Consider the following 26,483-nt stretch of genomic DNA (forward strand, 5'->3'; position numbering starts at 1 on the left):
TAAATGATAGCTTTGCTCCCGTTCCCCTATGACTCTGGTAGCCCAGGGACAGAAGAGTTATAGCCGTAATTCCATTTGAAACAAAGCTCATCATCTCTCCAACTCCTCACTTCATAAAAACCATGAAAAGGTTCTTCCTTCAATCAAGAATTATACATATTTTCTTACTCCCCCATCCCACAGGACTGACATCTGTGTCTTCCTTTTATTTTTTTCCACTTTTTAACAGCATTCTCCTCACCCTCCGGCTGTCAGAGTGTTCTGTGCAGGCTGTACTGGGGAATTCAAAGTGCCCACAAGAGGGTGAGGGACTCTCATTTTCCTTACCAGAAAAGAAAAAAAAAAAACGCCAAAAAAAGCCAAATTCCAAATTGTGCCGACCTCTGGAAGCAGCAAAGCCAGAGTGATGGGACCCCCCTGCTTTGGGACGGGGGAGTGGCAGCAGACCGGCGCCTTTCCTCCCCATTAATCACGGCACAAGTTCTCCAAAGCTTGCAGGGTTAAATGAAACAGCACGGGATGGTGTACAGGCAATGTGACCACAATCATACAGATCCCTCCCAGAGTGTGGTCCTTACATCTTCTGGGCTATTATTTAAAAATATCCTTTATTTATCTCCCAGTTCGGGAATGGTTATTGCCAGAAAGACAACCCAGATTGAGATGCATCACTATTCTAAGAATCAAAAAAAAATCACGTAAGGCAGAGTAAATGATCGACTCCTTCACAAACTGCACTGCAGTTCCCTCTATTTTCAAAGGAGTAACCAAAGTAAATCCTCAGAAAAGTTTTTAATATTAAACGTGGAGTTTGCATAATAGGTAGGGCAGCATTTGATGGCACTATGTCAGCTGAAAAAGAACCTAATGAGTTACAAGAGATGCCACTGCAACTGAAAAGGCTCCAATTTGATTGTTAATGCTCTAGTAATGGCCCAGGACGCTGGAATTTCTGCTTATACAGCAAGCTCAGTGCAAAGGACAGTTACAGAAAAAACACTGGTACTTCAAGTTTCATTTCTCCTTCTTTGAGATTATAAAAGAAAAAAGAGCTTTCTACTGTGTTTGAAAGTATTTCTCCTATATTCATCCCTTCCTTCTCCTAAAAGCTTCTGAACAGACTTAGCACTAAACCCTCTGAAAGCTGGGGTTTATTTTAATTCCAGTTCACATTCCTGCAACTGAGAAAGGGAAAGTCCAATATTCCCCCTCCCCAGCATGCTCTGCCTTTTGCTCCAGTCACGGACCTTGGGGCTGCTCTAAACCTCTGCCTGCAGCAACATTTTTGAAGGGCTGCAGTGACACCCTGCAGGTGAACACGGCCCCTTCCCGCAGGGATATCTGCTGGGATATCTCCTTCTCCTGCACATTCTTCCTGCTCCTATTCACTGCATCCTTCCCCTTATCTGCACCTCCCCTCTTCCTTCCGTGCCTCCAGCCTACCAAGTGAAATAGGGCTTGACAACCACACAATAAATTTTTTAAAGTGAATGCTTTAGGGATATTTCTTCCTCTGAATATTTATTCCGGCTTTTACAAAGGAATTTATCCAATTATTAATTCAACGAGAAAAACTACAGAAAAAAGTATGTGATCAGACAAGCCCAACTTCAAGCCACGTATTGAGGTAACAGAACTATTTTCAGTTATTTTGACATGGGTTTCAAAACAGAAGGATAAAGTGAATGAGCTCTAAAGATGGGAACTGGCCAGGACTTCGTGCTCCATCTGAAAATAGCTGTGTAACACTAACAGTGCTGCCCTACCAGATGCACTCACCCAGCACACATCCCAAACTGCACGTTGTGCTGCGGCTCGGAATTCCAGCCCCACGGGGAAGGAGCTGAAGTGATTGTGAGCTACTTGCACATTCCTCAGCACTGGACTGCCAAGGCAGGAGCAGCATCCTGGGTGATTCAGGATATTCTGGAAAACCAAACGGTGCCAGTTCTGCTCTCTGAGAACTCTGCTCAAATCTCCCCTCGGCAGTCGGGACTTTAAATTGTACCTCTCACTCGGGCACCCCTTGCAGATTTGCACAACAGTTTGAGGAGAATCACTAAGTTTCTAAATTTTTATAGTACAGACTTCACTCCCAGATTTTCCTGTTCGTGCAACTCCTTCTTTTTACCTGTTCTAAACATGCAGGTGAAGCATCAAGGATTTTGGCTTCAGATGGAATCCACTCACCAGTTAAATCACTGCCTGCAGCCACAGGGGTTTATGGCTTTTCACTCTTTCAAGTATTAACTATGCTCAATTTTCTGCTTAATTTTATCAGATTTTTCAAGTGTGTTTAGAAAGACACCCGACTGCTGTGCTTGAGGGGTGTCTGTGCCACTTCTGTGTCCGTGAGCAAGTTCATTTTGCTTCCTTTCCCCCTGAGAGTACTCACTGTAATATTGTTTTCCTTTCCCTATAACACTGAGAAAAGGCATGTTATGAATATTCATTTCCCTTGTACAGTCTGGGGCAGCAAAACCATAAACTTGTTCATTTTATGGGTCTGTCCTTTGTTTTATTCCAACATATTTTATTGGGAAAGGGGTGACAGTTTTGACATGTATTATTAACAAATGAGGAACTGCCTAAAATTTTTCACCCTGCAATGATACCAAACATTTCTCAAAAATAATCTGTGCTGTTCAGCCTTGATGTACCATAAACTCAGAGTTTACTAAAACGTGATCTTGCTCTTTAGAATTTTGCTAACCAATTAACCATTATCTCAGACAAGAGCACTCTAAGTATTAACTTTTTTGAACTCTTTTTAGTATTCTCCTTAGGGATGTGCTTAAACACAATCCCTCAGAGTGAACCTCTTTTCCCTCACCTCTCTTTATTACCCCCGAAATTTACATTCACCCAGCTCTCCCTAAAGGCAGAAAAGGCTGGGGGTACCTAGGCTGAAATTTTAGCACATCATGAGTCATCTGGGTCTGTAAAAGTCTTTATTATACAGACTTTCTTACCAGGGCTGGCATTAACCTTTCTGCTTAACATTACACTTTCCAAAAGAATCCAAACATGTCACAGGACATACATAAACACAACAACTTCATACATATTTGTCACCTCCAACATAAGCAGCAGATAATTTTTCTGGGGGAAAACAACCCAAACCAAATCCAAAATCAAACCTGCTTTTCTCTTGTATCACTTTTAACCTCAGGACATTGATCAAATACACTTTAAATGGAATTTTCTCATAGCCCAAACAGCACTGCAAGGCTAGAGAGGGCTGTGACTTGTAAATAATCAAAAGGAAAATGCTTATAAATGGCTGATTATTTGCAAGCACTACAAATAATTTTAATGTCTGCTTTTAGAAGTAATTCCCTCACACTTACTTAGCGTTTTACTGATCATTTATTCAAAAAGAACTTTGTGTTTTCTGAGTTAAAGCATTCCTTGGAAAAAGAATGCCCTATGCAGGGCAGTTGGAATTTGCAAGGCAGAACTGGGGTTGTGTGTAGATTAAAATACTACATGTAGTGATAGGTGTGTGGAAAACTCCTTTGGAAAGAGCCTGCTCCTCCTTCAAACCCCTTTGTGAGACACAGCCCCCACGGCTGGGTGTGCAATTTATGATGGCAAGGAACAAGGGAAAGATAAAATTTCTACTTCAGCCATCTTTCACTGTTATTGCTTTTGATTGTTTTGACAGGACACATTAAAAAAAAAAAGTCTTATTTTTATGTTCTCTGTTTTTGTTATACTTCCCTTCAACAGCAGGTCCTCTGAGCTAAAACCTACATCACACACATGAAATAGCACCAAATCTGATCACAGCACAGACCTGGGAAGGGTCTGCAATAAAACCACACACACATCCCCTTTTACACCCCGAGAGTCGTTTTGTTTCCTGATGAGAAAATTCCCATTAAGGAGAAACGAAACCCGTTTCTGGCTCAGCCCTGGAAGGCAGCACAGCCCCTCCAAACCAAGAGCAAACAGTTGGCATTAACCTTCCCTCCCTCTCAAACATGCATATGCTGAAAAAACTGTGGTTTGTCCTATTCTATGGACTGAACTCAACTGGGTTTAATTGTGCCACATCCCCAGAGCAGAGTTTGTGTTTAAAGGCAGAATTGTTTCTTCTTTGCCTACACAGGAGCAATATTGAGACAAAATACTGAGCAAATCCACCGTGGCACTGGGCTGTAACTGCAGTGATCCATTGCAGAAAGAAAATTCTACTGAACAACTTTATCCAGACACTGACACCTGGCATTCACTTGGTCTCCGTGTTTTAATTTTTACTTGAAAATTACACTGCAGTTTTGTTTAAAAAAAATAAAGTAGTGAACACAGTTTCTTTTTGAACTAAAAATACTTAGCATTTTAGATGTGTATTATTTTTCCTTTAAAGATTTAGGAAAAAAAAAAATTTTGGATATGCTGTTTATGCAAGGCAACACTGCTCCTCCAAACACACAACAAAGCTCCAATTTCACTTTAAGGCTTGCAAAATTAAGACCCTAAAAGCCAAGAGTGTTAACATAATACACTTACATTATAAAACTGGAGACAAAGGAATCTTGAACAGATGGAAAAAGGCTTCCTCAAAACACAGACCAACCTCCCTTTACTTCAAAATAAATATATTCACATTATTTTTAAAGGTAAGTTGTGACAACCTTGTTGATTAGTGCAATTCACGTGGCAGCATTCGCTTTTCCCTTGCTCTGTACTGCATACTGAAAATAAGGCAATTAAATGAGAAAATTAATTCCATTAATTAAAAATGTTCAGTCTCAAGCAAGACAGAACGATCTGAGTGAGAATTACAGATGTATAAATGTACATAAACCAAAATGTTTTCCTTGACATGTGCTTTCCTTTAGGAAGGATAAATTTTGCAGCACAAAGCAATGATAGTGCTGCTTTAACAGCATCATAAAGCTGGAGAGAGATATATAAAAGGTCTGTTTTATCTTTTAAAGGAAAAACCCCTGATATACATAGGAAAATTTACAAGTAAAATACCACCCTTCCCACAAATTCCTTACTGGTGAGCCTGAGTGAAAACTCTGGTCAGGTCAGGAAAGAAAATCATTAAACTTTGCTGAATCCATAAAGCACTGTAGCTGGAGTTGCAATACAGATCATTTTATAGTAAAATTAAAATAGAAGCCCTTTTTAATTATATAAAGTGTGCACATTATTACTGAGGAGAGAAATACACGCTTTCCTCAAGAACTATAAAATTGGCTGCTGGGAATTAGACTTCAGCTGCAATTATTATATGGTCCTATAAAGGATATTGAAAGTCTGATAAAATTGCACCCTTGTCATGTAACAGCGATGCTTAATGCTAAATAACCACTCTGCAGCATTCCAGGCATAGCTTCCCCCAAACATCATCCCTCCCTTCTCACACCAAAAAAGAAAACAGCAGCATTGGGGAGCTAAAAGTGTACCTAAATATTTGAAATACCAAATGAACAGGTCAAAAGATATGTAAAGCCACACAGAGGCAAAGCAACACATGTGATAAATGAATACTGATGGCTGTTTATAAAGGAGAGCTCTCCATGGATACCCACCCAACCCTCCATGGACACTGCCCAACCTAGCAGACAGACTACACAGGATGAGAGGGGCAAAAAAAATGAGCAACACAATGAAGCAGAGTGACAAAGACCAGTGCCATACATTCCTAATGGCTGCTTTCTTTCTCCTTGCAGTGTGTGTTGTAACTTGTGAGTATTTGTTATGCCTGCACACAGTTACACAAGACTGGCTGGACTTCTGGAGAACATGGAATTTACTTTTACCTCAGACCTCCAGGTAAGAGCACGGGCCTAAAACCTGGAGATATTTCTCATCCCACAGACTCCATTGCACTCCCAACTCAGCCAGGCTGAAGTTTTTATGTGTATTAAGAATATCAAAGAAATATTTCTGTGACAGGTGACATAAGGCACGTGCAGGGGACGGTGGGGCAAGAGAGGCTGTGGGGTGTGGGAGCAGGGCTATAAATTTTGCTCCTGCAAAATGAAGGAAAAGAGAAAATTCTTTCTTCTACAAAGAACTCCTGACAAAGTCCCTCACCATGTCAACAGCATGGTGGGATATAAATCCTACCTTCTCCTCAAGGCTTGTCTGATCTGCTGCTCAGATCCCAGCACCTGTGACCGTGCCAGGCTTCAGGGAGAAGCCTCTGCACAAGAGCACACGAAGGATCCCACACAGCTCTTGTTTGACACCACTTCTCAATCGTGAAAAAAGCCAGACTGTTCCAAGTCAAACCTCCTGAGCTCCCAGATGATGGCAGGAAGCTGCAGCAAGTGTTAGTGCAGAGATGGAGGGGCTGCAGTGCCTCTCCCCAGCGCTCACTGCTGCACTCCCAGGCTGCAGATATGTTGGGAATGTTTTCTTGGAGGGGTTTCTTTCCAAGCCAGAGCTGTGGGTGCCCATCCCAGCCCACACTGCTTGTGCCAGCAAACTGCCTGGGATGGTTGGGACCCTCCTGGTGGCCAAAGGGAGCTGCTCTGTGTTCAGTGAACATCACTGAGACTCTGAGCAGGAGATAAGTGAAGCAAAACTCACAGACCACAGCTGACTAACCTAAAAACAACATTTCTGAGGCAGCTGTGCCCCAGGAAGAGCGTGGTGAGTCCCTGCACCCCTACAAAGGGACTGGCCACTGGGCACTGCTCAGTGTGAATGGGAAAGCATAAAAAAACAAATTTGTTAGCTCAAACTGAGCATCTGAAAACACTGACCTTTCAACCAGTTAATCATTAAGCTAAAACATTAAAAAATTAATTTTTATTTGAAGCATGCATGAAATGTGCTTCTTAAATAGTAAAACCAGTAAAGGCCAGGGTACTATGAAGCCTTAAAAGTATTAATTGCACCTCAAAACCCTTCTTGAGGTATGTTGAATATTATATATATGTAATGTTAATGTTTTATAAAACTATAAAATGACACACAGAGTGTGTGCCAACAGCTCAGTCAGGCTGAGTTGTGGCAGTGGAGACTTGGGCTCCTCACTCCCTCTTAGCTGTGAGTACAGCTGCAAAAAGAAAAATCTGTTCAGGCAGTTATTTATTTACCACTGGGGAAAACAAAAAAATCAACTCCCAAAATGTAAAAAGACATGAACTAAAACCAAATGCCAAACAAAGAAAGTTTGGATGCCAAACAAAAGGGAAGTTGAAAACACATACAATAAAGGCCTTTGAATAAAATTTATGGTCACACTTAGACTGCACAGAACTGAAATTTGGTAGTGATTTACTTTTCAGTAAGGCTTTTTCTTTTGTTTTTTTTGGAAGGCATGAAAAGTTTTCTCTATCCTTTAAAAGTACAAATATTGCTGTTCCTTGGTGAAGCTTCAAGATGCATTTTTTTTGTTAAAATTGTCTGAACCCTCTAACAAACAAAATACTGAGGATCACACAGTATCATAATAATATAAATTGATTCATACAAACATTAACATGTAGATGCAATGAGAAGTCCTGAAATGTGCCACAGTTACAGTTCTCTTCATTAGAAACAGTACAGGAGTCAATCAGTTCCAGAACAAAACCATTGCTCGTATTTACCTTATTAAAGATAGGAAAAATGCCCAGTAGCATTCACACAAACATGAACCATTAGTTTCTCAGAATAAGGGAATAATTTGCTTACCTGGAACATCAATTAATCTCTTATAAACATTCAAGAAGGCTGCCTCTGCTTCTTTGCTTCGTTTACCCAATGCATCAATCTAAAAGGGGAAATAAGAAAAGAAGCTTTAAGACTTGTTCCAGTACAACTCTCACACTCAGAGCTATAAATACAAATTAATAATTTCATGTAAAACTAATAAGTATATAAAAAGGGAACTCAGGTCTCCTGTGTACAGCTCCTATAGATGCAGTCTTAAAAGACTGTTCCTGCTACATTTGTACTGAATACAATTTAAAGTCCATTTTTCAGCCCAATAACAAGCATCAATATTTTCATGAACACTCCTGCCTGTTGTGATTCTTGACTTTAAATCTTTATAAAAAGCCTGGTATTTGCCAGGCAGATTCTCTCCTCAACAACTGTTTTCCTTTACCACTTATTGAGATCTAACACAGCAAACGGAACTGCGGCCACTTCTGATGTTCCACTCTGCCTTTATTGTGGTAAATAGATTTTTCTATTATTTCCAATAAGCCTGTGAGGAGATGAAAAGATGAACTTGTTGAGCACCCTGTGATACTTAACACTAAATAACTGTGAATCTTCTGCATGCAAGGAAGTTTTCTAACACAGGTCAGGCACAGTCTGCACTCCTGAGCTCCTCTGACCCGCTTCTCCTTGTGTTCTGTAACACACACAATACTCAGAATTTATTTTTATCATTTTTTTATTTCCCCCCGTGTCTGTATTTTCATCAAAAACTCCATTTTACAAGGAAAGGCAGCTTAAGGGCTCTGAAAATAAAATACTTATTCCACAGCAACTTTTATTTGGTAAACATGTACTTTCCTTTTGTACTAGAAACCAGAGGATTTTCTATTGCTTCATATTGACAATAAACAACCCAACTGACTCAGGATCAGATCCAGTGAGTTAATACTCCAACGCAGAGGGACAGAAAGGGAAACAGGAAAGCCTGACACAGCTCTGTGGCAGCTTACCCAAATCAGGAAACCAAAGGCACGGAGATTATCGTTCCCATATTTTAATAAAAGGCAAGGAAGGATCTGAAGAACTGCGGATACAAAGGCCTGATATCAATTCTTCTGTGTATTTGAAAGGCAGGGAATATTATGGAACCATTTAAAGGTGCGGACGTCACCACGGCCTAAAAAAAGGAAGGCCCTGTCTGAAAAACGTCCTTGAATTCTTTCTCTACATTATTGATTCGGAAGATAAGGCAGAAACAATGGCCAGAGTTTACTGTATCTGTATTTCAGGAAAGTATCTGATATTTTATTCTGCAGGAGGGGGATCTGCACACTGGGAAGCGTGTGACCAAGCCAGGGCTTTGCCAGCACCGGGTGCCCGGGAGAGGAAAGGAGGGGAGAGAAAGCAGGAGGGGGCTGTGGGGTCACTTGTGTTTACTTTGTCCTGAAAAGCCTCTGGGAAGAGAAAGGGAAGGTTTGGGAAGGGAGAGGGGCAATCCTACAGCGTGGATGATTAAATAACGTGCGGAGTCATTGGGAGTGCGGCGCGGGGCTGGTGTGGATCAGATCACGGCTTGTCGGGATCACTGCGGGCAGGATTGAGGCCAGAAAACCAAAGGACAAGGACTATGGCAGAAATCAGCCAGGAGCACAATGCACAAGGTGCAAGGCAAGAGAAGGCTGGAGGGGAGGAGGGGTCAAGGAGAGAGATGAGGACACGGGCAGTGGCTGCACAGCACTTGGCAGCAGCAGCGAGGAAATCTTGGGAGATACGGCGAGAGGCTGGGAAGAGACCAGTTCTGGCAACACAGTACAAGGTTGTATTTAAAGAAATAAACCAAGTTCCTATTTAGCTTACACCCTCCAGGATTCTGGATTAATTTATGGAGATGGGTGGAGGTGGGGTGTAACTGACACCTGACCTATTTGCAGCTTATCAAAGGGTATTGGAAAAGTGATAAATGAGCATCAGATGGCGAAATGATGGAGGATGTGGAGAGCAGATCTAAATTCTCAAGAGCTGGCCATGCTGGTCTTTCAGAGTTTTCCAAGAAAGGCACTGCAATCTCCCAGGGCATCCAACCTGCCACAGAGCAAGGGATTGATGGTTGCGAACCACCCACTTAATAATCTGAATTTGAGCAATCACAGATGGACTGATGCTCGTTAGGGAAGGAGAAGAGAAGCAATTTGGAGAGAACATTTTCACACGAGGAGTACTTGAAATGAGCCTGTGGAAGAAAGTGCCAAAGGCAGGGAGGCCTTGGTGTCAATCCATGCTGGGGATGGGGTGAGAAGGAAGGGGCAGCACCAGGGACCCTCGTGCACTTGAGCTGTTTCATGGGTGCACAGAGACTCTCTGAAGGCCAAACCACACCATATGTTACACTTCTGGACTTCAACGTTCCCACATACAATTTTCTCTCACTGCTGCTTGGCAGAGAGCAGCCAAATTTAAATTACTATTATTAAATACAATTAGCATTACAGCACTGATTCTGTACTGTATTTTGAAAAAAAATTCATTTGCCCCTTTTATGAAAAGCAAAGCACTTAAAATGCTTCCATTTCTGGGAAATAACAGGATGGATTTGTTTTCCTATTACAGTTTTTCCACATTTTAATAAAGAGCATTTGTACTTTTATTCTCTCTAAGTATTATAGAAGGTATGGTTTATTTGCTCCTTACCAGTTATAGAGTGATGGAAATATAAACCAGATTTGAAACAACATCTTGCAAGGAGATCAGAGACTTTCCAAAGGAAGCAGTTTGTAAATCACAGGTATTTTACACCTTTTTTCACCCTCAAATTCAAAACTAGAATTCCAAAACAATCCCACTAGGCAGAAATATGGTTTTATGTTTTAGTTGTTAAAAAAATAAATCAACCTGTCTGGTTTAAAGTTCTACTAAAAATGAGCACTGCAACTGTTTTATATCTTAAAATAAAATTTAGAAAAAGCACCACGACAACTTTAACTGGAATTAAAAAAATAATTAAGCATGCCAGCACCCAGGTGCATAAGGAAATAAGGAAATATGGGAGGAAAAAGACATCAAAAATAGCAAAATATAAATGAAGTCCAGAGAGAGAGGAAACAGAGCACTGAAATGACATGGAAACATTTGGAAGTTCACTGAAAATTTTTCAAATCAAAGTAAAATTGGTTCAGGAGCCAACAAGGCTGAGCTGCAATCAGCTCAATTAAACTACGTTATAAAACTCTTGCTGAACATTTTTATTTGGCTCTAAAAACTTTAGGGACCCTGAAAGAAGTCAACTTATAATTACACTCGTGTTGTCTTGACACGAGCTTAGCTCCAAATCTTAATTTATCTAAACCAGGCCCCATTATGTCTTCTCTGAGCAGAAAGAAACAACAGTGACCTCTGTATTCCCCACCACCCCCATAAACATATGTTCACTTTTAAGTTCTGGCATCCTATTTGTCTTGATAATACCACTGGCGCTGCAGTGAGATAACAGAGCTGAGACACCAGCAATCCTCCCTGCTCAGCACAGCCTTCATCTCACTCTTCATCCCCAAAACATCACTGCAGCTTCATGGAGGAGTTGTGGCCAGGCAGGGGCTGAGACCAGTCCTCCCTTTATCCACCTTCTTTTTCCAGGTCAAGTGCTCTCCTGAGCTGATGCTCAGGGTTCCTACAGGCTGAGTGTCTCCCCTTCCCCTCCAGGATTGTCTCCTTCCAATCTCCCTGGTCTGATCCCACTCTCCCTTGCTGTCTGACACTGCTGGCTTGCTCCCCAAAAAATATGGACAGGCTAGCTCAGGAGCACTTGGTCCCAGTCTAATACCCACTGCACCTGGCTGAAATCAAAATATCAACAAAATCCACGGATTTATCTCCACATTTACAGAGACACCACACACACCACAAATCTGGCACAGGGAAGGTGCTGATTGCAGGTTTATCTGAATGCTGCCTCTTTCACCTGTGTCCAGCCAAGTTCAGAAGGATAAAAGCAAAGCCTGTGGCTTTAGTTTGGAATCTGTCAGTTTTAATGCAGTAGGAGATTCCAGCTGATGTTTAGTGCCCCATAATCTCCTGAGCAGGGGTCCACAGGGCTGGGATGCTCTGGGCTGTATGAACATGGTATGGCCTCATGCAGTCAGACTGAAGGATGCACACCTCTGCTCCTGAATTTAAAGATGGGACAGCAGGATGACGCTCTCTGCAAGGGAGCTGGACTGGCAGATGCCAGCACATCCTGCACCAACACTTGAACTCTCTGAACTGAGGGATATCAGCACATGAACACATCTCTGAGCTGGACTGGCACATGTGCTGCTCCTCTTAGATCCACGTGGATCACTCAGCAGAGCTGGAAGATGGGGATGCTGCACTCAGCATCCCAAAGGCAGCTCCTCTGTGAGGGGTTCCCAGTGCTGTGTCTGGCATTACCAAAGCACTGCTGATTTACTCTCAGTGCCACAAACACAACTGTGCTAAAGGTGAACTTTGCAGTCCCAGCTCTTCCATTTATCCTCATAGTTCTCCAAGCTAGTTCTCACTCTTGCTAATCACCTTAACATGCATTTTACTGTCCTGCACACAATCTGGAACTAATTTATCAAGTAAAAATAAATTATTTAAAAGAGAAGTTATTTTTCTGTTCTGATTTTCAGTAAATGGATGCCTAAGGAGACACCCATCCCTTTTCCCTTACACGTCTTCTGTCGTATTGTTTTGCATCACGAAGTTTTTCCATTTGTCTTCAATTACTACAAGTTACCAAAACACCATTAAGAGCTGGAAGAACCATATGAAACAAAGGGAAAAGCATGAGAACAGCTCATTAAAGCACCACTCTTTTAAGCCATGCTGTATTCTTGAATAACTGCCTTGGAATCAAATGGTGGCTATAGCAGGATTATTAATGCATCAGTCTTGCTTTGAAGCCTTTACAATACAGTTGGCTTGACATCCCTTTCTTAATACCAAGGGATATCTACATTAATAAATTGATTAATAAAAAATAACATTGTAATTTACAAATTTATAAAAATGTATTCACCATCCCTGTTAATTCCTTTTGCCACTGACAAAAGGAAAAAGTAAAAGATTCTTATTTTTAGCTTTGTTGCAATTAAAACTGTTTTAAAGCAAAATGATAAGGAAATTATTTCTGTGCAGTTGCTTAAGGCATATGGTGTGGATTTTAGCTGGGCTATAAATTCTCTAACAGAATTAAGGACTTCCCAGTGGATCCAATACCAATCTGTTTAACAAAGCTGCTTGGGTTGGGACAGAGGTACCAGGAAAGAGCCTGGGAAGGGCAAGCCTGCCTCACCAACTTGTTGGTTTACCTTCAAGTTAAGCAGAGCTTTAGGAAGGGCTCAAACCCCTCAATTTTTCAGTTTTGTTCCCTCTACTGTGAAAGAGCTGCAACCTTGAACCCTTAAAATGTCCTCCTCCTTTCATGCCCAGATAAATCCTGATTTTCCCAGACAAACAAGGCTGCCATCCCCTGAGGAATGTTCTCACAGGACAGCTTCTTGCTGCTTTTCCAATCTTTGATCTTCCTTCCCAGTAAAGCAGCCCAGCCCAACATGTGCCTGCAGATACAGACAGCAGAGCCACAGCTCTGAGTAAATCCTGTTTGCCACCCTGCCTTTGGATCAGCAGCTGTGCTGGCCCTGCTGGACCTCTCCTGGAGCCCTGGATAACACACCTGCCTCCCTCCTCACCTCTCTCTGTGTTTCAGAGCTCTCACCCAGCTCCCAACCCATCCATGGGGCAGGCAGGGAGCAGCCCTGCTCCCTCAAGTGTGATTCAGCTCAGTGGCTTGGTGAAAAACTAAAGGAGGAGAGGGAGAATTTATTTTCCATTGTGCTGGCAAAGTGAACTGACTCATCCTGTGCATTTGCTGGGCTCAGCACGAGGCAGGAGGTGGGGACCCAGAGCTGGGGCAAGGACACCCCACAGCATCAGCCCCTCACCTGCATGGACTGGGTACAGCACAAAACCAGTGACAAGGAATGGGCAGCACAAGGAGGCTCAGAGTGCCAAATGTCACCAAAATTCCCTTGTATCCATCTTTGCAGAATGAAAGTGGATTAACTTTCTTCATGTCTATATTAGTTCATATTATACACTCTAATGTAATGACACCTTACAATTTTCCTGGAGGCTTTGGTGTTTCTCATGCTCAAGTAAAACAAATCAAAGGAGAGCCTGGTCCTGGAAATTAGGACTTTGCTCATGGAAAGGTAAAGGATACTCCTGAATACCAAGTAATGCCAGCATCCCAACCCCTCTGACACTTTATTCAAACCCTCACAGTGTTTTCCAGTGTTTTCTGGTGTCACAAACCAGCAAGTTCAGCCAGGGATGCCTGGATCCATAGACTGCTGAAATGAGGTTGATTTTCAATGTTTTACTCCAGTTAGTAAGTGTGGGTGCTAGTGATTAGTCAAATTGTGTTGTACCTGAATTTTAAGGGGTGTAAAAACCTTGTGTGAAACCAGATATGGGATGCCCCAATTTGGCTGCACAATGAAGAATTATTTACCCTTATAATTCTACATTTTGCATCCTAACCTCTTTCCTCAAGTCAGCACAGGCAGTTGTGAATTTTCTTAGTGCCAAAAAGGTAAAACAAAGAGCTGACCTCTAAACAGGGGACAGACACATCCTTCCCCCAAAACTGAAGGAACATCTTTCTACTGAATAGATCAGTGAATCATTTGTTCTGTCACCAAAGAGGGAGATGTCAGAGCTTGCCAGTTCTGATCCTCAAGGTTCTGTGAGAGCACAGGGATGGAGAACAACTCTGGCCATGCCAGCCCAGCCATGTTTGGTGGGGAAATGGGGCAGGGAGGAAGGGGAGGAGGCCAGGACAGAGCAGCCTGGGCTGTCCCACATCTCCCCCAGTTCCCCAGCAGCAGGAGCTGTGGGTAAGGTGAGTGGGTGCTCTCACCTGCCCTCCAGTCCCTGAGCAGTGACCTGGAACCCACAATCACTCCTCTCCCTCATGGATGATCCAAACTTCTGATTAAAAAATTAGGTGAAGTAATCCGTGCAAGAAGGAGCTCATTAACCACCTTTGTGCAAAATCCACCTGTGCATAAATACCAAGATGCCCCTTTTTCCTGGTGTTCTGTACTGAGCTCACTCTCTTGCTTCTCTTTTCTGACACAGCAAGACCAGACACCACCTTGTATAGAATCTCATAATAAATCTGTAATAAACAGAGGTAATTCTGTAAAAAATACAGAGATAATTCTGTATTTGGAGAAACAGGGACTTGCAGAATACCTCGCCTGGCCCAGCCCTCCCATCCCCATTCCTTCCAGCACACTTCAAGCTCTCTTTTTTTTTTTTTCTGCTGAGGATGAGAAGACACTCCTGACCCTGTGAGCTGCACCAGTGCTGTCGGAATCCTGAAAAAACTGAATTTCCCACCACTGTTCCCGTTGCCCCCGAGCGCATGGCAGCGGCACAGACAGCCCACCAGCTGCCAACAGGAATTTCAGCACTTTGTCAATTATGTAAAAATAAGAGGATTTGGGCTGATCCTCCCCAAAGTTACCCTGGTAGTCTCTGCTGTCTTGGTACAACTTGCCTGCAAGTTGGAGAGGAACCTGCAAGAGCTTTGGGGAAGGTGCACAGTGCCTGTCACTGCTGCTGGTGATGGGATGTGCAAGGTTTGGGACTTTGCCTGTTATCCCCACAGCTGAGAGCTGTCCCAGGAAGGAAAAAGGGATGTAATGGGAGAGGCTCTGACTGGATTTGAGTCTCTGCAGATCTGTCCCTCCCCTGCAGGTCAGTGTCTCCTCTCAGGGATGTGTTTGACCCTGCAGCAGCCACCCTGTGTGCTCAGCAGGGAGAGCCTGTGAGATGCTGGAGTATATTTAAATCACCTTCCTCAGGAAAGATGTTGTTTAAACTGCAATCAAGCCAGCCAAAAATAAATAAATAATCATTTACACACTTCTGTAAACAAAGAAATGAAAGCACTGTGGAGCTGCCGTTACCCCAAGAGCGGGTCACGACCTCTCCCTGCTTTGAGGAACAGAACTGAGATGCAGAGTGGACTTTAAAAGAGAATTAACTGCCAAAAATATTCACTTTTGGTAAATAGAGGGTTTTGATGGGACTTTCATTGAAAAGCAGGGAGGCTCTGGGCCCAAACACGAGCCCTGGATTTTGATGTATGCTGTTGACTTCCCCAACACAGAGCAATTTGTAATAGCTTTGCCACGCTGTTGTTTTCAAAGCTCCTGCTACATCACAAGCATTTATTTCTGACCACAAAATTACATTTATTCAACAGAAAGCAGCTCAGGGTCTTTAAGAGGTTAACTTCTGGAGTGCTTGGCTGCTCTCCAGCCTCCCTGTGAGCATCAGTGCTAACGCAAGGCACACAACAGCACCCAGGCTGGCCGTGATTAATAGAGTGCTGAACACGCTGCTTTCCACATACACACACTTTTCATTCCCTTGCTTCCATAGATCATGGACTTATCCTCAAAATATCTGACTGAAATTGAATTTGGCTTCTCTCTCAACCGTTCATTTCCTATGTTATGCAAGGTTATATCCTTTTCTGCATGAGCAGAACCAAACCAGCTGCAGCTTTTGAGAAGAAAATGTGTTTTCAATTATGAAGTTGGCCTGAATATTGAACCACAGTTCTACTGCTGCTCTAATTGAGCCATCATGGAGTGAACGTACAGGAAAGAAATTGTATTAATTAGGTTTGGAAATTTAACATAAGGAAATTAAAGGGGGTAAAATAGAAAAATATGAGTATCAGCTCAGGAGCAGTCCTTCAAACTGCAGAAGGAACGTAGGTCTGAAGTGGTTTAGGCACACACATTATTAGAGTACTCCTTCAAAGACATGATTAGTAGCTCCAGCACATCAAACTGATTTTCAGCTTCTGTTGTCTGCATATGGAAAATTATTAAATTACTCGACTGACCAAATTAATAGTTTAAAGAGCAATTCAGCTGAGTGGGGAGCCAGAGTGGTCTCATCAGAATGGCAATACCCTTAAAAGTACTTGCTCTGGGAGAAGAATATGAGAAATGGCTTTCACAGACATCAAGTCCAGCATGTTGTTTTGGAGTCTGTGCCTTAGAGGGTTCTCCAAATGAGGGATTACTGCATTACTGTTGGACAGTGCTCTTATGCCACATGAAAAGAATGCTAATGACCTCAGGAAATCCTTTCCCAGCCTTAAAATATCTGTCTGATGACTTCACAAATACAGACTCCAACATTAGATTGCCATACCACAACTTCAGTTCTGTAAATTAACATAGCCCAAGAACATCCCTTCTTTTTGCTTCCTTTTTTTTTTTTATTTAGTTTTCATGTACAAATATCCATCCACTGATGTACCCATGGTAAAGTACAGTGACCTACCCAAACCTCAGCTTTTTCAGATGGCTGCTAGCAGGAGTGCCTTGTTAATTATATATAATAATAATTTCATGATTGCATGGTAAAGCTCTTTAACCTTTCCTGATTCTGTCCTGTATATAGCCCAGCAAACCATTAATAAGTTGCATCCTCAAGTTAATGGCAAGGAAGAGGAAAAGCAAGACAAAGATTTAAGATCAAAATGACAGGAATTTTACACTTCTGAAATTAATGACTTTTAACTGTCTTGCTCACAATAGCCTATTTACACCACCCAGATTTTAAATCTTCCAGGGAAGGCAGAAAAGTTACCCACAGATTTCAAAAGAACAATACCATCAGCTCTGAAGCAGACACAACATTCTGTTAAATTAGAAAACTGCCTTCAAATTTCCATTAAGATCCTAAATAAGGAAAAAGTACTATAATAAAACTATTCTCCAGTGATGAATTAATAGGGGCTCATGCTGAACCAGGAATGCATGTGAAAATTTGTAGTATGCTAAATTTTATTTTATAGTGCTTTTACTTTAACTCTTATCATAAAAAATCCAGTTACTTAACACACTGAGATCTATAAAAAAAAAAAAAAAGTTGTTTCCAAGTACTAATGGAAACGGAATATTTGATAACTGGAACAGTTTTTATCTGAATGAATGAGATTAAATAACTAAGGAATACAGAATGTTCTGCTTTGTCCGGTATTTATAAATTCATATGATATAAAGGAAAAATACTGGGGGAAAGTATCAACATTCCAGCTTAAACTGAAGAGAAAAATTGGCTAAAGTGACCTGGGGGTTTGTTTAAAAAAGCCAACTGGCCCCAGGTTTACCAGCAGCTCCCAAAAATCGTGCTTGAGAGGGGACATAAATACCTGAGCTTAACTTTCCCTCTCTCCAAGTCAAGTCAGGCTTAGCCAGGCACAGTTCAAGGATTTAAGTTCAGGTTTAAGTCAACCTGAGCTGACACATTTGTGCAGAAAAAGTGCTGAAGAGAGGCAGGGGTGGGGAGCAGGGGCACAGCAATACCCATGTAAAGCTCTCAAATATCTGCTTTATTTACTCACTGCTGTTGATCTTTTTAAAAAAATCTCAGAATCACAGAATCACAGAAAGGTTTGGGCTGGAAGGGAGCTCAAAGCCCATCTTGTTCCAGCTCCCTTCCATGTGCACCTTCCACTGGTGCAGGTTACTCAGAGCCCATCCAGCCTGGCCTTGAACCTCTCCAGAGACAAATTTGGGGCTGAAAACTGATGTCTGTGTAGTAAAATCAGGGGATCTCTTGCCCTATTCCTCCTCCCTGCTCACATCCCACCCCACAGGTACTGTGTGACCAGAAGGTCCCTCTGCCAGCTCCTCCCAGGACATTAAATATCCCCTGACAGGTAATAAATGATTGCAAGGCAATCCCAGGGGCTGCTGGGGTCAGTGTCTGTTCCCAGCAGTGCTGCTCCCTGAGCCTCTCAGGGGACAGGAATTGAGGCATCTCCTGTGCATTTGAAATGGAGAGCATGACTGTTTGCTCAACAAAACTTGTTTTTGAGATACCCAGAGCAGTCATCTCCTGATGTTTTAGAAAGTCAGCCTTAACAACAACCAGAAACCAGATCTATATCCTGAACAATCAAATATAACTCAACAGAACAGGCTCATATCCTTGGTATTTTGATTTGTCTCCAAAACAAGATACAGTAATTACATCTATAATCAAATACCATAATTCACAGTTTAATGTGGTGCATTTATGTAGTCAATCATGATTAGTTCAGGTTTTTTAGGTTTCTGAAACCCTGTCTCCATTAGGGAGACTGGAATCACCAGCTCAGAGATTCAGCAGCACAATCTTTAATGTATTTGTGCTTCATTTATGTAACAGGGGATTACAGCAACAAATTTTACTCAGGTGATGTTGAATTTATACCAAAATAAACTTCACTTTTATATCAGTGAAGCAAAACTACAGGGAGAGGAGTGTGTGTGAGCCATGCCAAGGTAACAGGAGCTGTCTGCAGCAGGGAAGATCTAATGGGAGAATCTCCTTCACTGCAGCCAAATTTAAATTTATGTTTTTTACTTGATCCTCAGACATTCCCTTCATTAAAGAACAGTGCTGAAAGCACACATGCACTTTTCAGTCAGTGCATTGCAAGCTTGAAACTGAAGTGAAAAGGTTCTAAGAGCACTGCAATGCACTCGGAGCAATTTTAAAGTGTAAATTTCCATTGGCAAACGGACTCATGCAAGTCATTCTTTGTTCTCACAAATGTCTGCTGGATATATCAAGGACAAAGTTATCCTGTTTATTTATTTATTTCTAGAAATACTTGGGAAATCAGGTTGTAAAACAAAAAGTACCATGCTGCTTTTAAATGAGGGATTATTGCCTAGCTGGGACACAGGTTTAGCAGGGTGCAGAAGTGATCAGGAATGTGAGCCTCACTCAGGGGAGCTGTGCACTTAAACCCCAATCCTGCACACACCCCTGACTTCCCTGTGCTGGAACACCATTCCTGAGGGGCAGAGCTCTGTGCTGTGTATCAGTGTGAGCTCAAGCCTCCCTGCAGCCCCCAGGCAGGCACAGAGCTTTCCAAGGACAAATGTGATTTCCACCCTCCCTCCCGGACGCGGCACAGCCACGGCTCCCATCTGGCCACAGCAAAAATGGAAAACTCTCTAATTGGCCCAGCTGCCTTTGCCTACAGAAACTCTTCAGAATAACAACAGTTGGCTTTTAAACTCGTGAGCACTCTGCTGGTGTGAGTGCTGGGAAGAGAAACCCAAGCTGGAGCCAGGAGAGGGGCTGCAGTGCTTCAGCCTTTCCAGCAGACACCTGCCAGCCCAAGGGTTTCCATCAGCCCTCTGGAATACAATGTCTTTCAGCTGAAAAGTTGCAGGAGAATGATTTGCAGTGTTTTGTGAGTGCACTGCACTGCATTCCTGAACAGCTCAGCCTGTAGGGTCAGTGAGGCCCAGAGAGCTGGATGTGCCAGCTGAGTCCCTGCTGTGCTGACAGGAGGCTCAGGGATGCTCAGGGAGGCTCAGGACAAAGTTTAGATTGTCCAGCACAAACCCAGTGTATCAGAGAATCATAGAATGACCTGGGTTGGAAGGGACCTTAAGGCTCATCTTGTTCCACCCCACTGCCATGGGCAGGGACACTTTCCTCTATCCCAGGTTGCTCTAAACCCTGTCCAGCCTGGTTTTAAACAATTCCAGGGATGAGACAGCCACTGCTTGTCTGGACAAGCTGTGCCAGGGCCCCACCACCCTCACAGAAATTATTTTTTCCCCAATATCCAATCCAAACACTGTCAGTTAAAGCCATTCCCCCTTGTCCTGTCACTTTGAGCTCCCTCTCCATCTTCAGGCTCCATTCCCTGCACACACAAAATGCAAAGGGCTGAGCCTTAGGGCTGTGTGCCCAGCTGGCCACACACACCCTGCCAGCACAGCAGGCTGATGTGAGGCAGCACTGAAAACATCCTGAGAAGCAGAAGAAGCTCTTACCTCTCCCTGGAAACTCTTCAGTAGTGGAGCTACCTGTTTGCGCAGGTCCTGGAAGACACAAGCAGGATATGGCATCAGAAAAACTGCAAAGCAAAAGTCATCATCATGTTTTTCCTGATGGGACTTTCAGTTCTCAAGTGTTACTTCAATTCTGATTGCATTTTGTTGGAGCTTTTATTAAAACAGAATTATACCTGGAGTTCACTTTGAGCAGGTCTGAATCTCCAGTTTGACATACACCTGCAAATGGTATTAATGATCCAAACTGTGGGTAAGCACTGAATGCCCTCAGTCTCCTAATTCAGCTGAAACATTAATGAGATTAGCAGTAAATGTCTCTATCTGCCTTCACAGCAGCTACACCTCTGAACTTATGCCAAGGAAATTCCCACAAATGGAAGCCAGGCTTAAAGGAAGATGATTCTGGACCATCATTTCAACTAGAAGTGTTGCCATTTTGTAAAATCTCTGGTTTATTTATTATTTTCCCAAGAGTGCTCTGGTTTTAGTCATCAGATCACTGGAGCTCATTTAGGATGACAAGTATTATTTGTTGGTTTCTGTATAATTCAAAATTTCTTCTTCCAAATTACAACATACTCAGTGCTACAAAATTCATTAAAATACTGCCCACAGAATCACTCTAAAGCTTTATAGCATATTTTTACTTAGCAACTGAGATAATTTAGGACAAAAAAAGGTATATTTATCATACAGAAAATTTTCTATGGCTTCACTTCTAAGCTGGTTTGGGTCTAATTCACTTACAAATTCCATAATTCTTATTATGTGTGTGCCTGAAGAATAAAACCCAGTAACTCTGCAGAGGACACTGTTAGTCATGCACAGCCAAGATGCTGCATTCCTGCTTTGGCCACTTCCCAGTGCACTCACACCTGGAAATAAATCTGGGAGAGCATTAAACCATCACTTGGGAGGGCAGCACTGATGCTGCTGCAGGATTTCCCATCCTTGGAGATTTCCAAGGCTCAGCTGAGCAGAACTAGTGCTAGATGAGTGCTGAAGAGCCATTTTTAAGGGCAGGTGAGATCTGGTCAGACTCTGACAAACCTTCCAATGCTGAGTCCTGTGATGCTCTGGGAACACTGCCCACAGCTGGAACAGTCACCAGCTGCTGCAGTAACCAGGAAATCTTCTACCTGCACAAAGGCCACAGTCCTGAGCTACCTGAACCTCACAGGGGGTCACAGAGACATATTTGAAGCATTTTCTCTGTATAGAAAAGAGTCTTGGAAAAGAAGGTGACCTTAAAAAGTTGGGAAATTCTCTTTTCCAACACATTTACTTTTACATCTACAGTCATGCAACATATTGGATGTTAAACCACTCACCAAAACACTCTCAGCCCTGGGTTTAATCTGATTTTGCTGAAGGAAAAGTAGGCTTTTGAGAGAAGTGATTTTTGTCATTTAAATGACAAGTCATGCAGAGAGTTGGAGTATCAGGAGTTCTCCCACTCCCTGAGAAATGGCTTAGGGGGCCCAAGGCAAATGAAGCTATCAAAGACAAATGATCAGTCAAATTTCATTTCTGACATGGTTACTGCACTAAAATACAGTTTAATCCCCATCAAGTCAAGGATAATATTGCAGCTTTCTGAGCTCCCTCTTCAGACTGAACCAAACTGTCCTTCTGTTCTTAGGCCAAGCCAAGTCACCCAAAATGTTTCCTGATACATCCTGCTGCCTGCTTTGGGACACAAAAAGGTTGGGCACTGTCCCTGTGGATCACAAACATCTACAAATTACACTTCTACCAAAGCAAACTGGCAGGTTGGGCAGCTTCTCCCCACTCCCTGCCTCCTCAGGGAGACCTGAGGGCTGTGCACATTTTAAACATGTTTTCTTTGTAACCTGATGATGCTGACATTGAAGAAAGTAACAATAACCACTGATGGCAAAATAAATGCTCACATTCAAGGCCAAAATCTGGCAGAGGCAGTTTTAGTGCCCAGTGAAATTACAAACAGAATTAGATTTACAGCTGGGATACTGGCACCCTTTATAAAATCAGGAAAAATTATATCATCCAAGCAAAGCAACTTTTCTTGAAATAAAAATCTCAGGTGGTTGAAAATCACTGGGTTTAGGGCTTTTGTCCCTGATATTGCCTCTGAATTTACTGACTTGTTTGGTACCAGCCAGAAAAGTGATGTCACAAGTGAAAGCAGAAATATGGGAGATGTAATCCCAGATCCAGACGCAGGAAAATGCCATCCTTGCTCCTGGTCCATGGCAAGCCCCAGCCAAGATCCTGCTATTTAACTGCCTCCTCTGGCACATCCTGACTTCTGAAAGACAGGATTTGCAGCACTTTTTATTTCATGATATAAACTATGTCAGGACTTCACCTTCATATTCATTTTGAATAATGAGGGATGTTGTTGTTTATAACAGCACAGAGAGAGAAGCAGAGGTGGAGAGGAATAGAAGGAGCATCCCAAATCCATGAAAACAGAAAAAAAAAAGGGAGAAAACCTTTCAATTCACTTAGCAAATTCAGGATGCTAAACACTAATCCCAGCAATCAGAAGGTTTCCAAGCAAAATTCATTCCATCATGGGAAAACATGTGCTTGATTCAGTCACAGCTTGAGGTGGGGGTAAAACTTTGTGTAAAATATTTCCTGATGGAGGAGAAGGCAGCTCAGGGTGATCCAGCTCCACTGGCAAGCAATGAGTTATCCCACTGCAATCCATGCAGGGCAATCCCAGGACACACATGAATGGGATAAAATGCAACTTGAAATCTTCACAATCACTTGAAATCTGTTGCAGCTGAACAACTGAGACAGAGCATCCCACTGCTATTCCCTTCCCTGAGCAAACAGGCCAGGGAAGGGAGCTGCAGGGATGTGAACCAGTGCTTTAAACTCAGCCAAACACACCATGCAGGTGAGTGGATAAATGGCAAAAGGCATAAACACCTTTTTCACACCATTTTTTTCTTTTCTCCCCTCTTTTCCTGGCTTGCCCTTGGAAAGAGTTTATAGGAAAGAGTTTATAGGGTACTTTTGTAATTCCTTCCTCAGCGAAACAACATCAAAACTTGAGGCAGCTCACAACCAAAGGGAAATAAAAATAAACAGACAGAAGTCAGGAATACATATGCCTCGAGTCACAGCTCTGCTGGGGAGATTTATTTTTGGCAGCTTGGAAAAATTTCTCATCAGACTTTGTCTCAAAATATTACACAGAACTTCAAACAGAATTTTACCTTCTTTACACTAAATTGAACAGGAAGAAGGACCTTCAGTTCAGACCCGAGGGAGTCTGCAGTGTTGGTTAGCAAGGACACAGGGTGATTTATTATCTGTTTAAAGTGTGGTGGCCTTTACTGCCTGGGCTGTGATCAAAACAGGAAAAGCATCCAGGCTCCAGCCCTCACAAGGCTACCAAACCACTGCAGCCAAGCAGAACAGCTGAAAAGGGTCCATGCAACAGAACATTAAAACAAATTATAATTTATCAACACAAACACACTGAAATATTTGAGCACAGGAATACAATCCCATTATTAGCCTATTTTTCCATGCCATCTAAATACATGCCTTCTTTCTCTCTGGATGATTTATCAGGGGTAGAGCAGTTTTCTGAAAAGGGCTCTGTCACAGACAAACTCAGTATCTGATGCAGAGCCCATGAATTAGGATGCTGTATCATTATCTGAATCAAATCTGATGGCTGAAAGCTAATACAGCATTTCCTCTTTACAAGAGTAAAAACAATGAGTTTATATTTTGATCAAGTAGCTAAACAATGAAATCTGAATCCACATAATTTTTAACTCCCTTTCCATTCTCATTAAAAATAACTCCACGGAAAATAAACCAAGAATAAATCTGTGTTAAAATCCTGGGCAACACATGCATCTTTCTGACAACTAAACCACATTATTTATCTGGATCCTAACTCCCTGTGTACAGTACAAAGGACACAGCAATGGTCAGGCTACTGATGCTGTATCTGTAATTTACTTGAGGTCTGAAGCTACACAAGCACCTTCTGATCTCCTCCCAGGCTGCTCCATCTCATTTACCTCCCAAATGCTTATCTCTAAATGTCACAACAAGAGCCCTCTGACCCCAGTTTGATGAAGTGGCCCAGCAAGGCTAAGCTTGACCTCCACACCTTTATCATCTACACAAGCACTGCTGTCCTGTGAACAAACCAACCAAAAACCTGGGTGAACATTCCAGAGCCACATTTCCCACTGAGTGCTCTGTGTTCTGTGTGCTGGAGCCACCAGGGCTGGGGAATGTCACTGTGTCTGGCTCAGCAGTGCTAATGGGAAGCAGCCACTGCTGTCAGTTGGGTCACATCCCCAGCTCAGCTGTCACAGCCCCATCACTGCAGCTTCCCCCTCGTGTCCCTTCCCTGTTAAACACAGGGAACGAGGCACTGGCACTGCCTGGACACCCTGAGCCCTGATTCCTTCTTGCAAGAACTTAAAAAAGATGGAAAAGGGGGAAAAAAAACCCAACACAGAGCAACCTCTAGACCACCCCCAGGATGTACTGGCTGAGCAGGAGGGTGGTGTAATTCCATCAACACCTAACACTTCCCATCCCTGGACATGTTCAAGGCCAGGCTGGATGGAGCTTGGAGCAACCTGACCTACTGGAAGGTGTGGAATGAGATGAGATTTAAGGTCTCTTCCAACCCCAACCATTCCATGACTCCATGATAAGAGACAGCACAGCTGAAGGGGAGCTCCCCTGCCAAAAACTGGGTGCCAGGTTTGTGCCCCTCTCCCAGAGGCAGCGTGCTGGGAGGGAGGATGTCTGTCCCTAGGGGCTGGGAGGATGTTTATCCTGCACAGCCAGGGCTCCACACACTCCATCCACCCCACTATTATCTCCAGAATGCTGCTGAGTTTCCCATAAATCCAGCTGGAAGGGGGAGAGGTGAGAGGCAGCCAAGCACGAAGGATTTGGGAAGAACGCTGGCATCAACTTCTGAGGTGTGTTTGATTATTGTGTACTTCAAGGACACAACTTGTCACCATGAAACACACAAATCAGCAACTTAACTATAATTAGGAGTAAGCAGTTCTGCTGGTTAATTAGAGAGAGGCAGCAAGCACAGATGCTTCTCCCTGCTATGGGGAAATGGGTGAAGGGCTTGGGATCACTCAGGCACTCACCCAGAGTGCTCAAGTTCTAAATATTATTTCTTAGTATTATGAAAAAATCCAGAATATTCCAATTGTTTTTCCACCAGAAATCCTGGGCACATGTGATTAAGGGTGTACTAAAGGAAGCATTTAAGTCTTTATATTTAATTAGTTCCAGCAAGTTCCACTTTGCTTTAATCTAAAAGAGATGCAACTGAAATCCCAGTAGTTGTTCAAACAGGTATTATACAGTAGCTTAGATGACTTACTTAATTCCTAAAATATAAAACAAAGTAAATCATATGAGTAAACAATTTATTGCTCAATTTACACTTTGATTTAATGAGATATAAAACCTCTTATTGCTTAAGGCTGCTGAAGTATTTACTTGAAATCCAATCATTAAAGAATGAATCACGATCTTATCAATCTTCTGTGATATTTTTAGTTATTTCAATACTAACATGCCAGTGTTTTCTCCGTACAAAAAAAAAAAACCTTTTTAAGTTACATTTATAGATATGTATCAACCTAGCACAATGATAAATAAAAAATCTTGATTTACAGTAGCAAAACGTACACCACAGTACTTTCAGAAATATTTCAAGCTCACAGATCTTGTGCAAATTCCATTAGCTTTAATTATTTATTAGCAGTAGATTTAGATTACTGTTCTTGACCTATTTTTCAGTGTATGGACCCACCCAGCAAGAAGTGAAAAAATATTCCATTTGTGAAGGGCTGATTTAGTGAGCACAGACTTCAGCTTGGAGTGGAACATTGAGCAAAACCCTGGGCATTGCAATTCAGGGGGGAAGATACAAAG

At 42.4% G+C, this 26,483-nt stretch overlaps 1 protein-coding gene across 8 annotated transcripts in view; it reads right to left on the minus strand.

Annotated features, from left to right (window-relative positions):
* CUX1 (cut like homeobox 1) overlaps positions 1-26,483 on the minus strand; it is a 263,931-nt gene that overhangs the window by 141,361 nt on the left and 96,087 nt on the right. For all 8 annotated transcript variants that reach the window (XM_056506370.1, XM_056506371.1, XM_056506363.1 and 5 more), the window contains exons 3-4: positions 20,523-20,570; positions 7,648-7,726 (exon numbers count right to left, since the gene is read on the minus strand). In XM_056506370.1, the coding sequence (XP_056362345.1) occupies positions 7,648-7,726; positions 20,523-20,570 (127 nt within the window). The remainder of the gene's footprint in view (positions 1-7,647; positions 7,727-20,522; positions 20,571-26,483) is intronic.

This window comes from Oenanthe melanoleuca, chromosome 19 (genome assembly GCF_029582105.1).
Source record: "Oenanthe melanoleuca isolate GR-GAL-2019-014 chromosome 19, OMel1.0, whole genome shotgun sequence".
Classification (NCBI taxonomy): domain Eukaryota; kingdom Metazoa; phylum Chordata; class Aves; order Passeriformes; family Muscicapidae; genus Oenanthe; species Oenanthe melanoleuca.